The sequence below is a fragment of the Eptatretus burgeri genome, chromosome 5 (assembly GCF_056783735.1).
Source record: "Eptatretus burgeri isolate ZD-2024b chromosome 5, Ebu_testis_v1, whole genome shotgun sequence".
Taxonomy (NCBI): Eukaryota; Metazoa; Chordata; class Myxini; order Myxiniformes; family Myxinidae; genus Eptatretus; species Eptatretus burgeri.
In genome coordinates, this window is record NC_140965.1 from 54832721 (window position 1) to 54852464 (window position 19744).

The 19744-nt window shown below is 42.3% G+C and overlaps 1 protein-coding gene across 5 annotated transcripts in view; it reads right to left on the minus strand.

Moving 5' to 3' along the window:
• Window positions 1–19744, minus strand: part of LOC147026461 (uncharacterized) — a 60627-nt gene that overhangs the window by 24142 nt on the left and 16741 nt on the right. For 4 of the 5 annotated variants that reach the window (XM_085881900.1, XM_085881899.1, XM_085881898.1 and 1 more), the window contains 2 exons: window positions 15117–15158; window positions 13399–13526 (listed from right to left, as the gene is read on the minus strand). The exons of the other annotated variant lie outside the window; for it this stretch is intronic. In XM_085881900.1, the coding sequence (XP_085738026.1) occupies window positions 13399–13521 (123 nt within the window). In that variant the 5' untranslated portion in view covers window positions 13522–13526; window positions 15117–15158. The remainder of the gene's footprint in view (window positions 1–13398; window positions 13527–15116; window positions 15159–19744) is intronic. 5 annotated transcript variants of the gene reach the window in all.

Here is a 19744-nt window from a genome sequence, read left to right on the forward strand (position 1 = left end):
ACGTGCAGCCAGACGGACCGTAACGAGTGGGTATATATACCACTTCTATTTCTACTGAAATAAAAATATACCAGTATATATAACTGAATATACTATAACTATAATATACCGTGGTGCCCCCAGAATCCGAACGCCCCATTGTTTGAACAAATTGGAATCCGAACAATTTTTTTCGAGAAAGTTTTGCCCTAAAAACCGAACACATTTTAAAAAAGCGAACACAACGTGGCGTTCATGTTTGTTCACGTGTCTCCCCCACCTGTTTGAACCGCATCCTCGCGCTTTGTTCATTCAGTTCGTTGGTAGAAGTACTCGTGAAAGCATCTCTCGTGTGTCGATCGATACTTTAGGCCTCAATCACATTTGCTCTACGGCGAGGATACGGCGGCCGTACGCCCTCTGAATTGACAGAAACGTGCGGCGGCCGCAGAGAAACTGAGGTGGCCTCAGGGTGGCCCTACGCCATATGGCTATATTTCACAGGTCGGAAGGTCGCCGTGGAATTATAACGCGAATTTATAACTTTTTTCATTTCTACATTCGCCGTAGAAATTCGACAAGCCGAAACAAAAGAGCTGATTAAAAAAAATTAATAAATTAACCCATTCGTTACCGTCCGTCTGGCCGCACATTCGGCTTAGAGTCCCCTTGCGGTCTCCCTGTGGTCGCCTTGCGGGCACATTGTGTCTGCCTTCAAAATTCTATGGCCGCCGCAGGAACGCCCTAAGGTCACCGTGCGACATCAAATCAAAGACCGTACGGCACACCCATGTTTTTTTTAATTTTTTTGGGTTGAGGGTTGAATGGTGCTGTCAGAGCCAGGAGGCTCTATCCACGCCACGCACCAGAATCTGATCAAAACCGCCTACAGCCATAGCCCTTCAAAGGCAGATACATTTTAAATGGGTCTCCCACATTCCTTCAGGAATTTTAATACCGCCTTACAGAGTTGAGGGTGCTTCCAGTTCATCCGCCGCATCATCACCTGCAGGTCCAACACCCTTATCCCCTATAACTCTTATACACCGTACAAGACGCTGCCTCGATTTCCCATAGAGAAGGCAATTTAGAAATAAGTGGTTTAAATCTTCAGGTTTTCTGCACACATCACAGAACCCCGTTGGGTGACATCCAATTCTATGGAGATATGCATTTAAGCGACAGTGCCCGAGTCTTATTCTACAAAGCACTACCTGGTCCCTCCGGGAGAGCCTGGGGAGCTTAACAAGCGGAACCACCTCCGACTGCACCTCGTGAAAAAATCTCCCCTTTGAGTCCCAATGACATTGCCATTTTTCCACAATACGGTCCTTGACCAGACTAATGATTTCTGAAGGTCCCAAGGGGATTTGGGTGACATTGTCCATTCTGAGGGCCTGCTTTGCCACAAGGTCACTGGCCTCATTCCCCCCGATGCCCACATGAACAGGGATCCAGCACAAATCCACCACCAGACCCCTCCAATTCATGATGTGATACAAATGCCAAGCTTCTAGGACCAAGTCATACCTGCAGCCATGCTGTAAGGATTCCAGCGCCTGTAATGCCGAAAGTGAGTCTGAGAGGATAACTGCACTAAGAGGATTGAACTCGATTATCCATTCCATAGCTAGGATGATTGCAAATAGTTCCGTCGAGAAAACTGAAAGATGATCGGTTAAGCGAAAAGCCCTGACCACACGGACATCGGGGATACATATCGCCGCTGCTGTCCTTCCTAGAGAGGGTTCTTTGGACCCATCCACATATATATGCAAAGATTGACTCCAACTTGTATTTATAAACTCGACAGCCAGGTTGCACTTTACCACAGGATTAACTGAATCCATTTTTCCCCAGAGATCCATGCGGAGACTTAGGGGTTCGAGTGTCCAGGGGGGCCAAATGGGGACTTTATGTTGGGGGCTGACTGGAAGGGAGTCCAGCCTCATTTCCTTGGCTAACTTGATACAGGCCAGGCCAAGAGGCAAGGAAGCGGAGTTGTCTAACTTCAGGTATTCCCAACAATTTTCAAATAAGGATTTGCCAGGATGGCTGTCCCCAGAAGAAATGGATCTAGCCCAATATTTCATTCTCAGCATCTCCCAGCGAAGGGACAAGGGCATCTCACCTATTTCCACCAGAAGGGCAGACACTGGAATGCTAGTAAAAGCACCCAAACATAAACGAAGGGCTTTTGACTGGACAGTCTCAAGTTTTTTTTTTTTTTCGGTTGTTCTTGGCCATATCACCGAAAGCCAGGTATCTGTAATCCAGGTGGGAACGAATTTTAGCTTTGTATATCATGAGAAGACTGTCACGATGTGCTCCCCACTCTGTTCCAGAGAGACAACATAATAAATGTATGCCTTTGGCACATTTACCTATCAGCTCCTTCACCTGCAGGGTCCAGGTTAGTCGCTTATCGAAGGTGACTCCTCAGAAAGACACCACTCGAGATGGATGGATGCACGTGCCATTAATTACCATTGCTGTATCATCCGTTTTCTTTTTACGGGAAAATATGATAAACTTGGACTTATCAGCTGATAGTTTAAAATCCCAGTCTTCGGCCCATTTCTCCACGAGCCGGATATCGCCCTGGAGTTTTTTACTCGAAGTAGCAAGATTTTTACACCGAATCCACATAGCAATGTCGTCAGCAAACTGGAATAACTTGCTATTGAGCTTGTGAATGGAGGCAACATCGTTTATCATAATACTGTGACGTCCACGGGACTTGAACAGTCCCGCCAACGTAGAATGAGCCGAAACGATGGAGGCGGTTTATTTATTTATAACCCAAACATGGCGGTTCTAATCGCTCTACCGCAAACGGGACGAGGAAGGTGGCACGAGTCACTTTTCACTGAGTTGATGATGTTTATTTGTTTTTCTTATTAACCAGAAATAACAAGACTCGGCAAGAAGAGGGATCCGGGGCGATTCGACAGGATGGTGTGGGATCGGGCGTGGGGAAAACACAGACAATTCCAAGGAATATACAGATCTCAAACCCTCTAAGGCGCCAAGTACGTACACACACACACACACACACACACACACACACACACACACACACACACACACACACACACACACACACACACACACACACACACACACACACACACACACACACACACACACACACACACACACACACACACACACACACACACACACACACACACACACACACAACATAGCTACTTCTGGTGGTCAGGCTGGACCGTGGTGTGGACGCAACTGTCCCTGGATCAGCGTCGGACGAGCTGGCCTTGCTCTCGTCAGGGGCGGGGGGGCAGGAGAAACCGTGGTGCTGTCGGCCTCCTGGTCCTGGCCCAAGTCCGCTCACAGCCACCAGGGAACCAGTTCTGGCGCCAAGTTGCGAGCAGGAGGGAGGCAGGTCCGCCCGCCGTTCGACCCCGTACTCCGAGTCAGCAGAACCCCAGAGCCAACCAAGGTGAGGCACGAGGCTCAGCAAGGCTCCAAGACACGATGAAGAACACGATCGAATCAGCACAACAACAAGTACGCTTCCCGCGCAACAGCCTCCACACCAAAAAAAACACGATCTTTTTGTCCCGATCTTCTTCCTCTTCCTTTTTGACCCCGAACAGAACCTTTTTATCCTCCTGTCCTCGTCACTTCCAATCGAGCCGTTTTATTGGCCCACCGCCGTCGCCTTCCGCCAATCGTGATCATGGGGCGGAGCCATCTGCTGCACTGTCCTGTGACGTCACGGCCAGCCTCCAGGGACTACTAAAAGGGGTTTACGCAGACACACTTACCCTATCCCGTGTCCCTATCTAATTACGTGACAATTATCATTTCCCCCTTGAAGAAATGAACATTTACTAGACAACTTATCACCACTGAATTGCAACTTATTACATCGAGATCCTGGTAAACTCGAACAGCATGGCATACCTAATTAAACATCCTAATTACCCTTTGAATGCATACCCCCCCCCCCCCTCAAACGTAACAATACTAAAGAGTGTTGGGCTTAAGCAGCTTCCCTGGGGAATGACCTTATCAGAATGAAACGAAGAGGAGAGGCTCAGGCCAACCCTCACCTGAAATGTTCTATTCGATAAAAAGTCACCAATCCAATCGTACATTCTGCCATTGACCCCGAGATTACTCAGTTTATAAAGGAGGCCATTTTTCCAGACTGAATCGTAGGCTTTTTGGATATCGAGGAACACTCCCAGAAGAGACTCCTGATTCCCCAGGGATTTCCTGGCATCATTTGCCAGTGCGGAAATGTGATCCATAACGGACCGTCCCTTTCGAAAACCGGTCTGGCCTTTATACAATAGGTTGTTCTTTTCCAAGAAGAAGACCAATCGGTTATTCACCATTTTCTCCATTAATTTGCAAACAACTGAGATCAGGGAGATCGGGCGATATGAAGATGGGACAGTGCCATCTTTCCCCTCTTTCAGGATAGGAATTACAATAGCGTGTTTCCAATCACAGGGAAGCTTCCCTCAAGCCCAAATCCTATTGAAGAAACTCAGGAACACTCTCAACACCCGATCCTCCAAGTGTTTGAACATAAGGAACGATAACCGATCCGGGCCTGGGGCGCTATTGTTAACCGAACGAATCACCTGCTTCAGTTCCCAAATAGTGAAGTCAAGATTGAGTGAAGGGTTTGAAGGCAGAACTGTATTGGTGATCACCCTGGTTTGACTTACAACTTGGGGAAAACGAGCCTCTAAAACGTCATCCTTTATGATATTCTCACTACTAGAAAATAATTGGCCCACGGCTTTGGCCTTGTCTGCATTAGAACACAGGGCTATGTTCTGGGAAATGATCACTGGAAAAGATCTCCCTCCCGACTTAACTCCCTGTATACTTTTGACTCTTCCCCATATAGTTTGGAGAGGGGTATCCGGATTAACTGATGAACAAAATGATTTCCAATATGCGGACTTGGCCCATTTTATAGTTCTTTGGGCCATCGCCCTTTTCCTCTTGTACTCTATAACGTCCTCCAACCTGAGGGTTTTCCTCAGTCTCTTTAGAGCCGCCCATCTTCCCTGGATTGCCAATTTGCAATCCTCATTCCACCAGGGGACCTTAATTTTCCGACCCCCTGAAGGAATTGAGGTTGGGATTGTTTCCCAAGCAATGTTATACATAATTTGAACAATATTGTTATTGATGGTATCTATATTGTGAACACCAATCTCTTCCTTCACTTCCCTGACACATCGATCAGAAAACTGACCCCAATTCGCCTTGGAAAAGTTCCAAGAAGCCGGACCGAGTGAGTCCACAGAACCCCTTTCACATTGGAGATTTGTGATCACAGGAAAGTGATCACTCCCTAGGTTGTCATCATGGACTTCCCAATTGCATCTCGCAGCTTCTATTGAAGAAATAAGAGTGAGATCCAGAGGGGACATCTTCCTGTGGATGGATTTATACATGTTCCCTGGCCATCATTTAATATCACCATATCGAATTCAACGATCAAATCCTCAATAATATCGCCATTCCTATCAGTGTTTTGGAGCCCCAGAGAATATTATGGCTGTTGAAATCGCCACAGACAAGTACCACCCCCTCACACCTTCTAAAAACCTCCTGAAGACTCTTGTGCATCAATGGTTGGCAAGGATTATAGAAGTTTATAATTGTAACCCTCCCCCTTGAGCCATGGACCTTGATAAGAATACACTCCAGCTCCGTAATGTCTTCCGTTTCCGTGAAGGGAACACCAAATTTCACCATAATGCCACACCCACCCCCTTTACCTCGAGCTCCATCCCTACGAATAAGGGTATACCCCGGCATATGGAATCGGTTATGCTCCTTGAGCCATGTTTCTTGAAAACAAATAATATCCGGTTTCGTTAACAACTCAGACGTATTTTTTTTAATTCGGACCCGTGCGCCACGAGACTTTTAGCATTCCATTGGATTATTAACATAAATTACATTGGGTCCTGAGACTGTTTGGCATCAGGACTGGTTTCTCTCTCTTTTTTATTGCCTGTCTTGTTAAATATCTTATTAATATCCTTGGTAGAAATATCATCCCATCCCAGATGTTTTCAGGCTGCTGAAGCAATAATGCTAATCTTCTCCGATCTCCTTTGTACAACAGTTGTGCAATTTACGACCTCAGTAATAAATCCAACGAACCCCAATTTAGAAATGTTCAAAACCACCATGGCACTTGAATCCTCAGTTTGGCAATCCTGATCTATTGTCTCCGTCTGACAACCAACCGAAACTGTTTGTATCTTAACCGGAGCTGGAGTTTTAGTAATCCTATTCGTTTCTTTAATTGGCAACACAACTTTGGGGACCTTGAGCACTGCTTCCGCATACGATAACTTCCCAGTGGTTTTTACTTGCTGAATCTGGGCCGCTCTTTGAAATTCCAGACTGCCTCTGTCGGCTGCACTGTGCTCCCCACCGCAATTGGCACAGCACATCTTAACGCACGTACAACTCTCATACTCATGATCCCCATTACACTTGCTGCAACGCCGTTTACCCCGACAGAATGTTGCAGTATGACCGAATCTTTGGCATTTGTAACATCTTAAAGGGGGAGGGATATACTCCCGAACAGGAAATGCTTGGTAGCCCAGGAACACTTTAGGGGGAAGGACCGGGATGGAGAAGGACAATACCACACGTGGTATCGACCTTCACCCCATCCCTCACCGACGTAAGATGACGGGCTTCACCTACTCCCATGTCAGCCAAATGCCTCTTGATAACCTCCATATCAATGTCCAGGTCAATCCCATAAATTACTCCCCGGCATTCCCTTAAAGACCTGGGGATGTGAGCAGATATTCGAATATCCCCAAAAAGAGAGACTCTCAGAATCTTTTCCTGCTGGGCCACCGATTTGCACTGGATCAGAAGGTCACCCGATCGAAGTTTCCTTGCACAATGTACGTCACCAAATTATTTTCCAATTACGGAAGCCAATTTTATAGGGTTATTGAAAATTAACGACTTGGACCCTTCCACAGCCGAAATTATAATTGGGAATTTATCCGCACCTCCGACTCTTCACTACTTCCATCACCGGGCCTGCCCCTCTTCATGGCCGACACTCAAGAAGTTCTAACACTTCTTGACGAGGGTGCCCAATCATCCTCACCCGGTACTCCCTCCATATACTATCATCCCCTGGGGATCGCCAAGAGTGAAAATAAGGGCCTTATCGATCAATACCAAAATACAAGTACTCAGAACCAGAGGTGATACCGAAATACCAGAACTAATAGGAAGCACCCCCTCTCCCAAAAAACCACCCATGTTTTCGGTCTCCACAATTTATAAATACGCCGTGCTGTTAGCCGAAAAATAACAAGAACAAATGTGTCCAAGAGCAGCGTCCAAAACATAAAGGTTTTGTCGGCTAAAAAAAAATTAAATTAAATTAAAAAAAAAATAAAACAACAACTTCCGATATTTCGTCACATGTCGTCATTAAGCCAAGAGCGAAACGCGTCATAATCTATTTACGTATTTACAATATATCGTGTATTTACGAAATATATAATGTATTTACGAAATTACAATACGATAAATGGAATAATATTTATATAGTAACGTCAACTTTTCGAAACTTTAAAGCAAATGTCCGAATAAATTTAAAAGTTCATGATAGACGCTCTCAAAAGGCACCCTCTATGTGAGGATGCGTACATGTGCTCAGTATTTAAGGCGATCCGGATCTAGTTTATACAATGGCTGAGTGCGAGAGATTAAGGTTATGTTTGAAGAAGAAGAAGAAGAAGAACAACAACAACAACAACAACAACAACAATAAACCAATGTCACCCGCAGGGTGACCTGTATCTTGCCAAAAGGTGACCACATGTGACTACTTTAAGGTCACACTGAGGTGAACAGAGCTGCTATCCACCAAGAGCGACTCCTTGAGGAATATCTGCCTACGAGAGATTCTGATGAGAATCGTTCTACAGAGTAACCATGAAAAATATGTTTGCCTCATCACGTCACCAAATGACGTCATAATCTCTCAAGCTTGACATATCTAGAAAGTACTCATCGAGGTGTTCAATTTGAGGTACTACACAATATGGTTCCTAAAACTTGAAAATTTGACCTTGGGGTCAAATATGTTTGACCTCAGGCGCTAACCATGAAGGTCAAGGCCAATCGCCACCAAAAATTAATCAGCTGAGCACCAGATCAGGAACTATATTCCTATGAAGTTTGAAGACCATTCGATCAAAATTACTCAAAAAAGAAGGGTTTCGTCGACTCCCCTGATTTGCGCCAAAGTGACCTTGACCTTCAAAATTTTGTGCACTGAAAGGGACCTCCATAGGCCTCTGATATGCGAAGTTACAAAAATTTCCGATGATAACTGTGCTCTGCAGAATTTTTTTATACTTGATTACAGACAAACAAACAAACAAACAAACAAAACACAAGCTGACTAACATATCTTGCAAAACTTTGTTTTGGCAAGATAACAACAACAACGCCGAGCTCTCTATGAGCAGCGTTCGCGACGCGAGATGCTGCTAAAAACATATGTGACTGCTACATTGTGTGACCGTGGAAATACTGCGGCCGCTTTATAATTGCGAGTGCCCGTACCTTTTGCAGACCCTCCGGCCGCCGAGCCAAATGTGACAGGCCTTACCTCGTGTTTTCACCTTCATTTGTGATGTTTGTTTTTTTAATCATCTTGTGTTTTAATTAATAACAAAAAAGCAATCCGATCACGTGGTGTGTCGGACTGTCGGGCAAGGATTGAATTTCACAGCAAAACCAGTTGTAATTTGGAATATCCATGATTACTTCAGCCCGATGCGGTTGATGAAAGTGATTGTAGTTCTGTGGGCATCATGATTGATGAGCTGCCCTGGGGGCAGCGCTCTCGCAGAGTGCGCGAGCGATCGGAACCCAGGCCGGAGCTCGAGCCTGTGTGGACCTTTGGATGTGGTGATTGTACCAGTTTACATACAATACACCGCCACCGAAGGTCATTTACTCATCTTATTTTACCTTAAACATGGGGAATTTCAGTTTAAAGTGTCTTGAAAGTGGGTTTTCTTTGTGTCCACGAACAGATTAATTCACTCCATTATTTCTTCTTGGGAAAATATTTTTGGAATCCGAACTTTTTGCAATCTGAACAGCCTCCTGGAACGAATTAAATTGGGATTCTGGGGGCACCACGGTATAGGCAAACACCTATACTCCGATCTCTAGCGGTAGCACACGGTGGACGCATGGTCGACGCAGACTGCCACGGAGGCCGTACGTAGGTGCACGGCGGGCGTAGGGGAACCGTGCGTCGACCCTGCGTTACCCGCAGGTAGTCACACAGATCGCAAGGCCACCGTACGGCGACCGTGGAAATCGTGCGGCCGCCGTAATTTTTTGGGGGTTGGGAAAATTCATTTTTCATTGAGAAGAGCTTACGGCAGCCGCACGAATAACGCAAGCCCACCGTACGCCCTTCGTACGGTCAATGTGGAACACATCTACGTCATAGCTTGGCTTGTCGAATTGCTACGGCGAACGTAGAAATGAAAAAAAACTTATAACACCGCGCTATAATTCCACGGCAACCCCAACGGCCTATATAATATAGCCATACTGCATAGGGCCTCCCTGAGGCCACCTCAGTTTCGCTGCGGCCGCCGCACGTTTCTGTCAATTCAGAGGGCGTATGGCCGCCCTATCCTCACCGTAGAGCAAATGTGACCTCAGCCTAAATGTCGTGGGAAGAAAAATGATGTGCCTTTCAGGTGTGAACCCTTCTTCGAAGGGCCAGTCTAAATGGCAGAGCTGAGCTGTTCATGGAGCTGAAGCGTAAAACTGTACCTGCACTAAGGGTGGACAAGGAGGCCGATGTGCAAGGAATCTGTGGGGGGAGAGCATCACCTGTGGTCACATGATTATCGTCCTGCATACATGGGAATTTGCACATTGCGTTCATCCAAGCCCATCCCTCGGTGTACTCCAGTTTGAACAGAGGGTGGTGGGCTCTTGACAGAAGAGTCTGAAGTGAAGGCCCGCTGGGCCGGTTACTTTGAGCGGTTGTACCAGGCTGATCCCCCAGCTGTCGAGTTGAATGTCAGGGGTGTTACAATCCCTGTTGCTGACCCTCCAATCAACTGTGGTCCACCTTCATTTGTTGAAACACAGACTGCTGTGAACTGGTTGAAATGGGGTAAAGCTCCAGGGATCTGTGGCATCCATGCTGAACATCTCAAGGCTGGTGGAAATGCGGTACTCATGTCGTTGCATGCAGTTCTGTGCTCTGCCTGGAACACAGGCATCATTTCAACTGAGTGGAAGAGGGGCCTTGTTGTTCCTCTTTGAAAAGGGAAGGGTGATCACCAGGACTGCAACAACTACTGAGGGGTGACGTTGCTCTCAGTGCCAGGCAAGGTCTTTGCTTGGATAATTCTTGATAGGGTTCGCCACAATTTGCTTGACCACCAGCATCCAGAGCAGTCAGGTTTTACATCAAAGAGGTCAACGATTGACCATATCCTCGTTCTCTGGGTCCTCACGGAATGCAGACGACAGTTTCAGCAGAGGCTGCTTGCAGCCTATGTTGATCTCCGTAAAGCGTTTGATTCAATGAATCAGGATGCCCTCTCGAGGATTCTTCATCTTCGTGGAGTGCCACCAAAACTGATCGATCTGATGTCTGAACTCTGGTACTGAGAATTCTGTGAGATGTGGTGGTACCATCTTTGACTTATTTACAGTCGTTACTGGAGTTCGTCAGGGGTGTGCACTGGCTGCCACACGTTTCAATACTTGTATGGACTGGATTCTAGGGAGGGTGTTGGAGAGATCTAGATGCGGTGTATCATTTGGGAATGTCAAGATCTCTGACCTTCATTTCGCAGATGATGCAGTCATCTTTACAGTGACTCCAGATATCCTTTTGGGGGCCCGCGAGGGGCTGAAAGAGGAGTCGGAGCCGCTGTGATTACGGGTTTTCTGTGTCAAAACTAAGATCCAGACTTTCAATGACATCTTCGATGTTGCTGTCCTGTCTGTGCTTGTTTGTGGTGAGGATGTTGAGGTCATGGAGATTCACTTACCTTGGCAGTGATATTGATGTCTCTGCTGTCTGAGCCAGAGGTCAACAGACGTCTGGGTCGGGCCTGGGGAGTCATGGATTCACTGGATCATGGGGTGTGGTACTGCCGATACCTTTGTGGGAGGATGAAAGCTCAAGTTTTCAGGTCCTTGGTGCTTCGTCTTGCTCTATAGAAGTGAGACTTGGACTCTGACATGGGATCTGAGATGGAGACTTAATTCCCTTGGTACCAGGTCTCTTCGGAGAATCCTTGGCTATCGCTGGTCTGACTTGGTGTCCAACGAGTGGTAACCGAGAGAGACTCAAATGAGATTTGTTACCTGCATCGTCCATGAGCGTCAGCTGCAGCTGTATGGCCATGTGGCTTGTTTTCCTGACACTGATTCTGCTCACCAGATTCTATCAGCGAGGGAACCTCATGAGTGGAGGATCTAATTTTTTAATTAGAGGCCAATGGGCCTACCAAGTGCCTCGTGGTTGCAGCAGGTTGATCAGCATCTCAAGGAGATGGGGATGGGCCAGGCATCTGCTTGGGGCATGGCCAGATGGAGGCCCCTGGCGTCGCGGCGGAAAGTGGACGCAGCATTGCGCTGCTCTGGCGCATGTTCCCATACCTGACCCAACCTGCCCTTCTTCAAAAGTCTCTCTCTTGCTTTGAAAAAGGACTCGTGCCTAAAACGTCACCACCTTCTTTCCCACAGCAATTAGCACATCTCACAACATTTGAAAAAATTAAATTTGCTTGATGTTGACAATGGATTGTGAAGGTAAGGAAGTAAAAAAACGACAAAAACAAAACATATATATATATATATATATATATATATATATATATATATATATATATATATATATATATCTATCTATCTATCTATCTATATATATATATATATATATATATATATATATATATCTATATCTATCTATATATATATATATATATATATATATATATATATATATCTATATCTATCTATATATATATATATATATATATATATATATATATATATATATATATATCTATATATATATATATATATATATATATATATATATCTATATATATCTATATCTATCTATATATATATATATATATATATATATATCTATATATATCTATATCTATCTATATATATATATATATATATATATATATATATATATATATATATATATATATATATATATATATATATCATACTGTATTTACAAGCAAAAGTACCTGTCCTCACTGAAGAGAAAAGTTTAAGTTAATCAATCAATTTAAATTACTTTATGGACATTAAAAAGGTTCATTGTGTTGCACTCTTGATTTCACTCTGAACCAAATCTCTGAGCTGCGTGTGCCGCCCACCATGAAATGGTGGTGTAACATCGGGTGGCAGAGGTTCAATTTGTCTAAAAAGAGGGAAAATATATCTGTTTTAAATTGTGTTACTCCATGAATATCTGTATTAAACCTACTTCATACCAGATGTTCATGTTGATTTTAAAGATTACTGGAAAGGACAACAAAGTGTCTGACTATATTGCATTAAGAAAAGTGAAATGAAAATGCAAAACAACCAATCAGAAGCTTTTCAATCACAGTGTGGGAAGCGGCCGCCATAAACGGGAGAGCAACTATTAAATGTAAGTTTATTTTGGACCTTTTTGAAGTTTATTATTAAATTTTATTTTTAGGTCACAATGATAAATGAAGGTTTTTGTTTGATTTAACAATCACCTTGCATTGCAATCTTTGCCTGGTGTTGGCTTAACGGTTAAGGCGGCTGGCGTGATATCTTAGCGTCTTGGGTTCACGTCCCTGTCGTTCTGTTGAAATAACTCCAGGTGGGTTGAGTCAACCTGTTATCGTTCTGAGGTCGGCAAAATGAGTATGAGCTTACTCGTAACAGGGGCACTGCATTAGCGGCACAGCCACACTTTTAGAAATTATGCAGCCCACATCCACAGGCTGCATACGAAACAACAACCACTGCAATCTATGTTCAAAGACTTTCAGTATAGGTTACTGTTATTAACAATGCTGACATGGTTTGTTCAACTTTGTGATAATGTTCAGGTCATATCTTAATACAATGTTGAACAAACTGATTCCATGTTGTGTTCATATGTTTAAAATGTATCTCGTTTGGTATCATCCTCTTCTTCTGGTTGAATGTTGAGCTTTGCCTGCGTGCGCAGCTTTTCTAACACAGCATGGGAAGTGGCTGCCAGAAATGGGAGACAGACGATCGCACAAACCGACGTCACAGTTCACAATTTTTAGTCGATACTTTGATGGTTCGCCAAGCATAATCACTGTATGGACCATGTACCTTGTCGTAATCCCATTGGAATCCATCAAATGTGGGCAACAGTTTTCTCTTCACACCCAAAAACCTGGCTGTCAGTGGTGTGATAATCAGCAAACTTACAAGAACAAACTTCAAATCCACCATTGTGCCTGCACACAACACAATAATACAACACACACACACACACACACACACACACACACACACACACACACACACACACACACACACACACACACACACACACACACACACACACACACACACACACACACACACACACACACACACACCTAATATTAACCCTAAGCTGCCTTATCCAATGCCATGGGGACTTTCAAAAAGTTATATGAACAAGACATACACAATTGTCCAAGACAAGCCGAAGATGTACATCAAGCTTGAATATGAAAAAAATAACTGAAAAATACATTAATACATTTTATAACAAGCATAGTGCTCGGTAAAGTGAATACCTCCGCCAGGCTGAACAGTTTCAAGTTTCAAGTTTATTTCCACATTCATCAATAAAATACAAAAATGAGTAATAAAGACAATATGAATATGAAGTGACGTGGAGGACTCTATGTTAAAAGCCAGGCTTGTATTATATAGGCCACCATTTCATAGATATAAGTGAAATATATACAGACAGAGAGACACGCAGAGAGACACAGAGACACAGAGACACAGAGACACAGAGACACAGAGACACAGAGACACAGAGACACAGAGACAGAGACAGAGACAGAGACAGAGACAGAGACAGAGACAGAGACAGAGACAGAGACAGAGACAGAGACAGAGAGAGAGAGAGAGAGAGAGAGAGAGAGAGAGAGAGAGAGAGAGAGAGAGAGAGAGAGAGAGAGAGAGAGAGAGAGAGAGAGAGGGAGACACACAGAGAATACAATATAAATTTCACCATTATCTTGAAATTATCTGATCTTATTTGGAATACTGGTGAATAGAATACGATTATCTATACGTCAGCTCTATATTTCTTCAAGAGTACTAATTTCAATTTACTTTTAAATGATAAAGGATGGGAGATTATTTCAGATTCAAGTCTCATGGATTCCAAAATTTGGGTCCTGCAAGAACTAACGTTTTCTTTGCAGAATTTGTTCTCACTTGTGGGAGACCGAGTATCCTGTTTTGTCTTGTAGCGTAAATGTGGACTTGATAATTTTTGGTGAACAATTGCATGTAGTTACTCGGTAATTCTTGTTGATCTAGCTGGAACAGAAGGGTTCCCAACTGATATAAATACAATTCATTTATCTTTAAAATTTTGTTTTCAAAAAATAAATCGTTTTATTTGTTTGAGATCGATAGCCTTTGTTGCAAATAAGTCTCATTACACTTTTTTGAATCATTAAAATCTTATCTATCTGCAGCTTTAAATAATTTCCCAAGCAAGTAAACAATAATTCAGTATAGACAAGATCAGAGTTGAATACAATGAAAGAAGTATTTCTTTCAGGAAAATGTTTAACTTATCAATGATGAGAAATATTCGAGAACATTTTTTTGCTCAAGTTATTCACATGCATTGTCCATGACAACTTTTCATCAATTACAACACCAAGAAATGTGGTGGTCTCTACTTTGCATAAACATTTTTTGTGAATAAGAATGGGTCCTGGAAGCATGAAGATAGTGTTACCAAAGACCATGCAGTTGGTTTTATTAAAGTTCAATGAGAGCTTATGAGCCATTCGTCATCCATTCTAAATCACCTTTTAGTTGAGTATTGACTGTTTCAACTCGAATGTATGGATCTGGGTGAAGAAAAATAAATTTGAGTCATCAGCAAACAATATGAATGACAATATATTGGAGGATTTATAAAAATCATTAATATAAATAATGAACAGAGGCCCTAAATAGAGCCCTGTGGGACACCACATGTGACCAGTTTATGGCTCCATTCATTGTTATTTAGCACAGTAAACAGTTTTTTTTTATTTGTGAGGTAGTACTCAAATCATTCGAAGGCCTTGCCTCTAATTCCATAGTACGATAATTTATGCAGAAGAATGTTATGATTAATGGGATCAAAAGCCTTGGAGAAGTCAAGGAAAATACCGATGGGATGAGAATGATGATCAGTGGTACTTACAACCTTATCAATGGACGCAAATTCATTATAGAGTACTGCTCTCCACTCTGGGCTGGTGCACCCGCCTCTCACCTTTCTCGGCTTCACGCTGTGGAAACCTAGGCATTTTGGATAATTGGTATTTCCTGCGATGAGGCTGTTTTTGGGTCAATCACACTCTCACTGCAGACAGGTCAGTGGTCTTTCTGTCTTCTACCAATTCCTCTCTGGCCTGCCCCCCTCCCCCCACCCCCGCTCTGTCTGAGATATGCCCCCCCCCACATATTTCCGCAGGGCGCTCAAGGTCTGCTAGCAACCCCATTCTGGTAAAACTATCAAAATCACGAATCACTGCTCACCTTCACTCTTTCATTCCTTTTTCCCCACCTTTGGAACAAACTCCAACACTCTTCAATCCCACTCTTCCCTCCAGTTCTTCAAAACAGCTGTTCACTTCCATCTCTTATCCCAGCCAAAACCACAATCTTTTCTACCCCCACGAATCCACCCCAAACCCACCTCCTTCAAATTCCCTGCTTTCCTTCCTGAAAGTCCCTGTCATGTAACGACCTGAAAGTTGCTGCAGTGTCCATATTGTTTACCCTGTGTAGCCCACCCAATCCCTCTCCCTTCCACAGATCGCACGTCTGTGTTCTACACTATTTTTTCCTTCCCTCTCTTGCCCCGTTTCCTGCTTCCCTTGTTGTACATTCTGTGTGTTAGCTCTCATATGAGCATCGACATTGCATAATAATAATAATAATAATAATAATAATAATAATAACAACTAGAACGGGCACTCATAGAGCGCATACCTTCGCCGCCACTACTTTTTTTGTTCTTGGTATGAGTGTGGGGAACTGGTTTCATATGAATGGTCTTATGACACAAACCACATATCTATAATGTCATGACCCCCCCCCGACTTTCGGGGGCTACGGACTAAACAACAATCAACTCACGTCGTTTTGGCGAGTCTTCACTCGCAAGCTCGGTGAATACAACGTTTCAACAAGAGAAGGTAATCTCGTTTTCAAGGTCGTGACCCCCCTGACCTTTGACCCCTAATCGGTAACAAGAGTATGGGCGTCATTGTGTCATATTGCATATCACAAGATGAGGCGTTGAATTCTGAACATTTTGGCGTTAGTTGCATGCAAATTGAATAAAAATTGACCGTAAAAAGACGATTTTGACCTTTTCGTGACCTTGACCTTTGACCCGAACGATCCCAAAATCTAATCGAATGCTTCCTGGCTAATAACCAATCATCCCACCAAATTTCATGCAATTCGGTTTAATACGTTTTGAGTTATACGAATCACAAGATTACAAATACATACATACATACATACATACATACATACATACATACATAAATAAATAAATAAATAAATAAATAAATAAATAAATACACGCCGACCAAAACTAACCTTTCGCAGAATGCGAAGGTAATAAAGCAAGTGTCATGTTGTGTTTCAACCGGAAACCAAACTGTGAATTGATCAGCGCATTAGATACATTCAGAAAGTTAATCACTCGAATATATATATATATATATATATATATATATATATATATATATATATATATATATATATATATATATATATATATATATATATATATATATATATATATCTTCTTCTTTCGGCTGCTCCCGTTAGGGGTCGCCACAGCGGATCATCCGTATGATCCGCATAGTGATTTGGCACATGTTTTACGCCGGATGCCCTTCCTGACGCAACCCTGGTCGCCTCTTACAACACAGGGATATGGTACACCTATTTTAACCGGGGTATACACCAGCCCAGTACACTGGTACTCACTTCGCCAACCTCGGAAGGATGACAGGCTGAGTCAACCCCCTGGTGTATTAATTCAGTGGCCCAACGGGGCTTGAACTCAGGACCTTTTGGATCCCAAGCCGCTGCCCTAACCACTGCACCAACTCCAGGCTCATATATATATATATATATATATATATATATATATATATATATATATATATATATATATATATATATATATATATCTTCTTCTTCTTCTTTCGGCTGCTCCCGTTAGGGGTCGCCACAGCGGATCATCCGTGTGATCCGCATAGTGATTTGGCACATGTTTTACGCCGGATGCCCTTCCTGACGCAACCCTGGTCGCCTCTTACGACACAGGGATATAGTACACCTATTTTAACCGGGGTATACACCGGCCCAGTACACTGGTACTCATTTCGCCGACCTCGGAAGGATGACAGGCTGAGTCAACCCCCTGGTGTATTAATTCAGTGGCCCAACGGGGCTTGAACTCAGGACCTTTTGGATCCCAAGCCGCTGCCCGAACCACTGCGCCAACACCAGGCATATATATATATATATATATATATATATATATATATATATATATATATATATATATATATATATATATATATATATATTTTTTTTTTTTCAAGAATTTCAGAGAAAGTTATTAATAATGAAATTGGGTGGTAATTGCAGACCTCTTGAGAGTTGCCCTTTTTAAGAATAGGAAACATTTTGTCAGGTATAACTCCAGAGGTGACAGACAAATTAAATATGTGGTAACAGAACTGTAATTTCAGGAAGTATATGTTTAACCGGGACATTATTCATTTCCATCATGACCTGTATGCCTGGTGTTGGCTTAATGGTTAGTTAGGGTGGTGGGCTTGGGATCCTAGGGTCCTGAGTTCAAATCCCACTCAGCTGTTGAATTAATACCAGGTGGGGTTAACTTGGCTTGTCATCCTTCTGAGGTCAGCAAAATGAGTGCCAACATGCTGGTATCCTGTGTCGGAGTGGCGACCCATCCAGCATTGTGTCCGATAGCCAAGGAGACTGCTTAGGCAGCACCGACACTCTGCACAGAGTATGGAACTGATGAATGGACGGATGGATGGATTGATCATGACCTGTGCTCTTTTTGTTTTTGAAATGACTTACAATATCCTTAATTTCATCTGCATGAGTTCGAAAATTAACTAATTTTGAATTTGTATTGGGATGTTTATCCACAAAATCAGTAAAAATTCTGTTTGGAACAGGAATACTCTTTGCTAAATTTTGTCCAATGTCTACAAAATAATCATTGAAATGTTCGACAATAACATTTTTTATCCTCAACCTGAACATTATTTATCTTAAGTTTAACTGAAATATTTTTCTTACTATTACTCATAACTCCATTTTTGATTTTCCAAGTGCCCTTAATATCATATTTATTCTCATGTATCTGCTTTTAGAAACAATCTCTTTTTACATTTCTTAAAAGTTTTGTTTCAGTACATTTTTATAGTTTGTGTATTTACACCACGTTTGTTAAATGGGGTTTAATTTATATTTGTAATATAACTTATTTTTTCGATTTATTGATCTCAATCAAGATTTTGTGATCCATGGAAATCTTGGAACTTTCCTATAATTTGAGGATTTCAACATCTGTTGAGGGATTGTTTCATCTTAAATATTAGTTCATATTTCCATCAACTTATCAAAAAAAATGTATTACTATCTTGCAGAACGAAGACCTCAAACCAATCAATTATACTTAGATTTTTTTGAATTTATTAACATTTTCAGAAGTCAAATTACGAGTTAGTTTACTAATAGTAGATTTAGGGCAAGACATAAAATCAGGTATTTGGGAAAAGACTGGAAAATTGTCCGTAATGTCTGATCGGACAATTCCTGCTTCAGTAAGTGGATAAACATTCGTCAAAATATTATCAATCAATGTAGTCGGTTGTTCAGTTATTCATGTTGGTCTGCCATTAATTGGAATAAATGAAGTTGCCACTATTACATCCAAAAACTCTTCTGAAAAAGAGTTTTGATGACAACCAAGAAAGTTAACATTTAAATCACCCATCAAAAAGCAGTGTTTGTCTGTAAATATATGATTTGAGAAAAGAACTTGAAATTCTTTGAATAATTTATTTTGATTTGAGCCAAGTGGTTTGTAGATAACACCGATCAATATTCCTTTTTTAACCAGGATTAAGGATTTCGATAAAAAAAAATCGTTTCTAGTACAGGAGTCATACAATTTAACTCAGAAAGTATCTTAAAATCATAATTTAAAGAAATGAACAATGCAACTCCACCTCCTCCAGTTATCGATCATTTGTTATTAATTCAAAACATGGCAATGAAAAAAAGAGAACATGGTTTATCATGGAGCCATGTCTCCAATAAACCAATCACAGAAGTTTTTAGGTTTGTTTTGTCTAAAAGCAGACTCAAATTT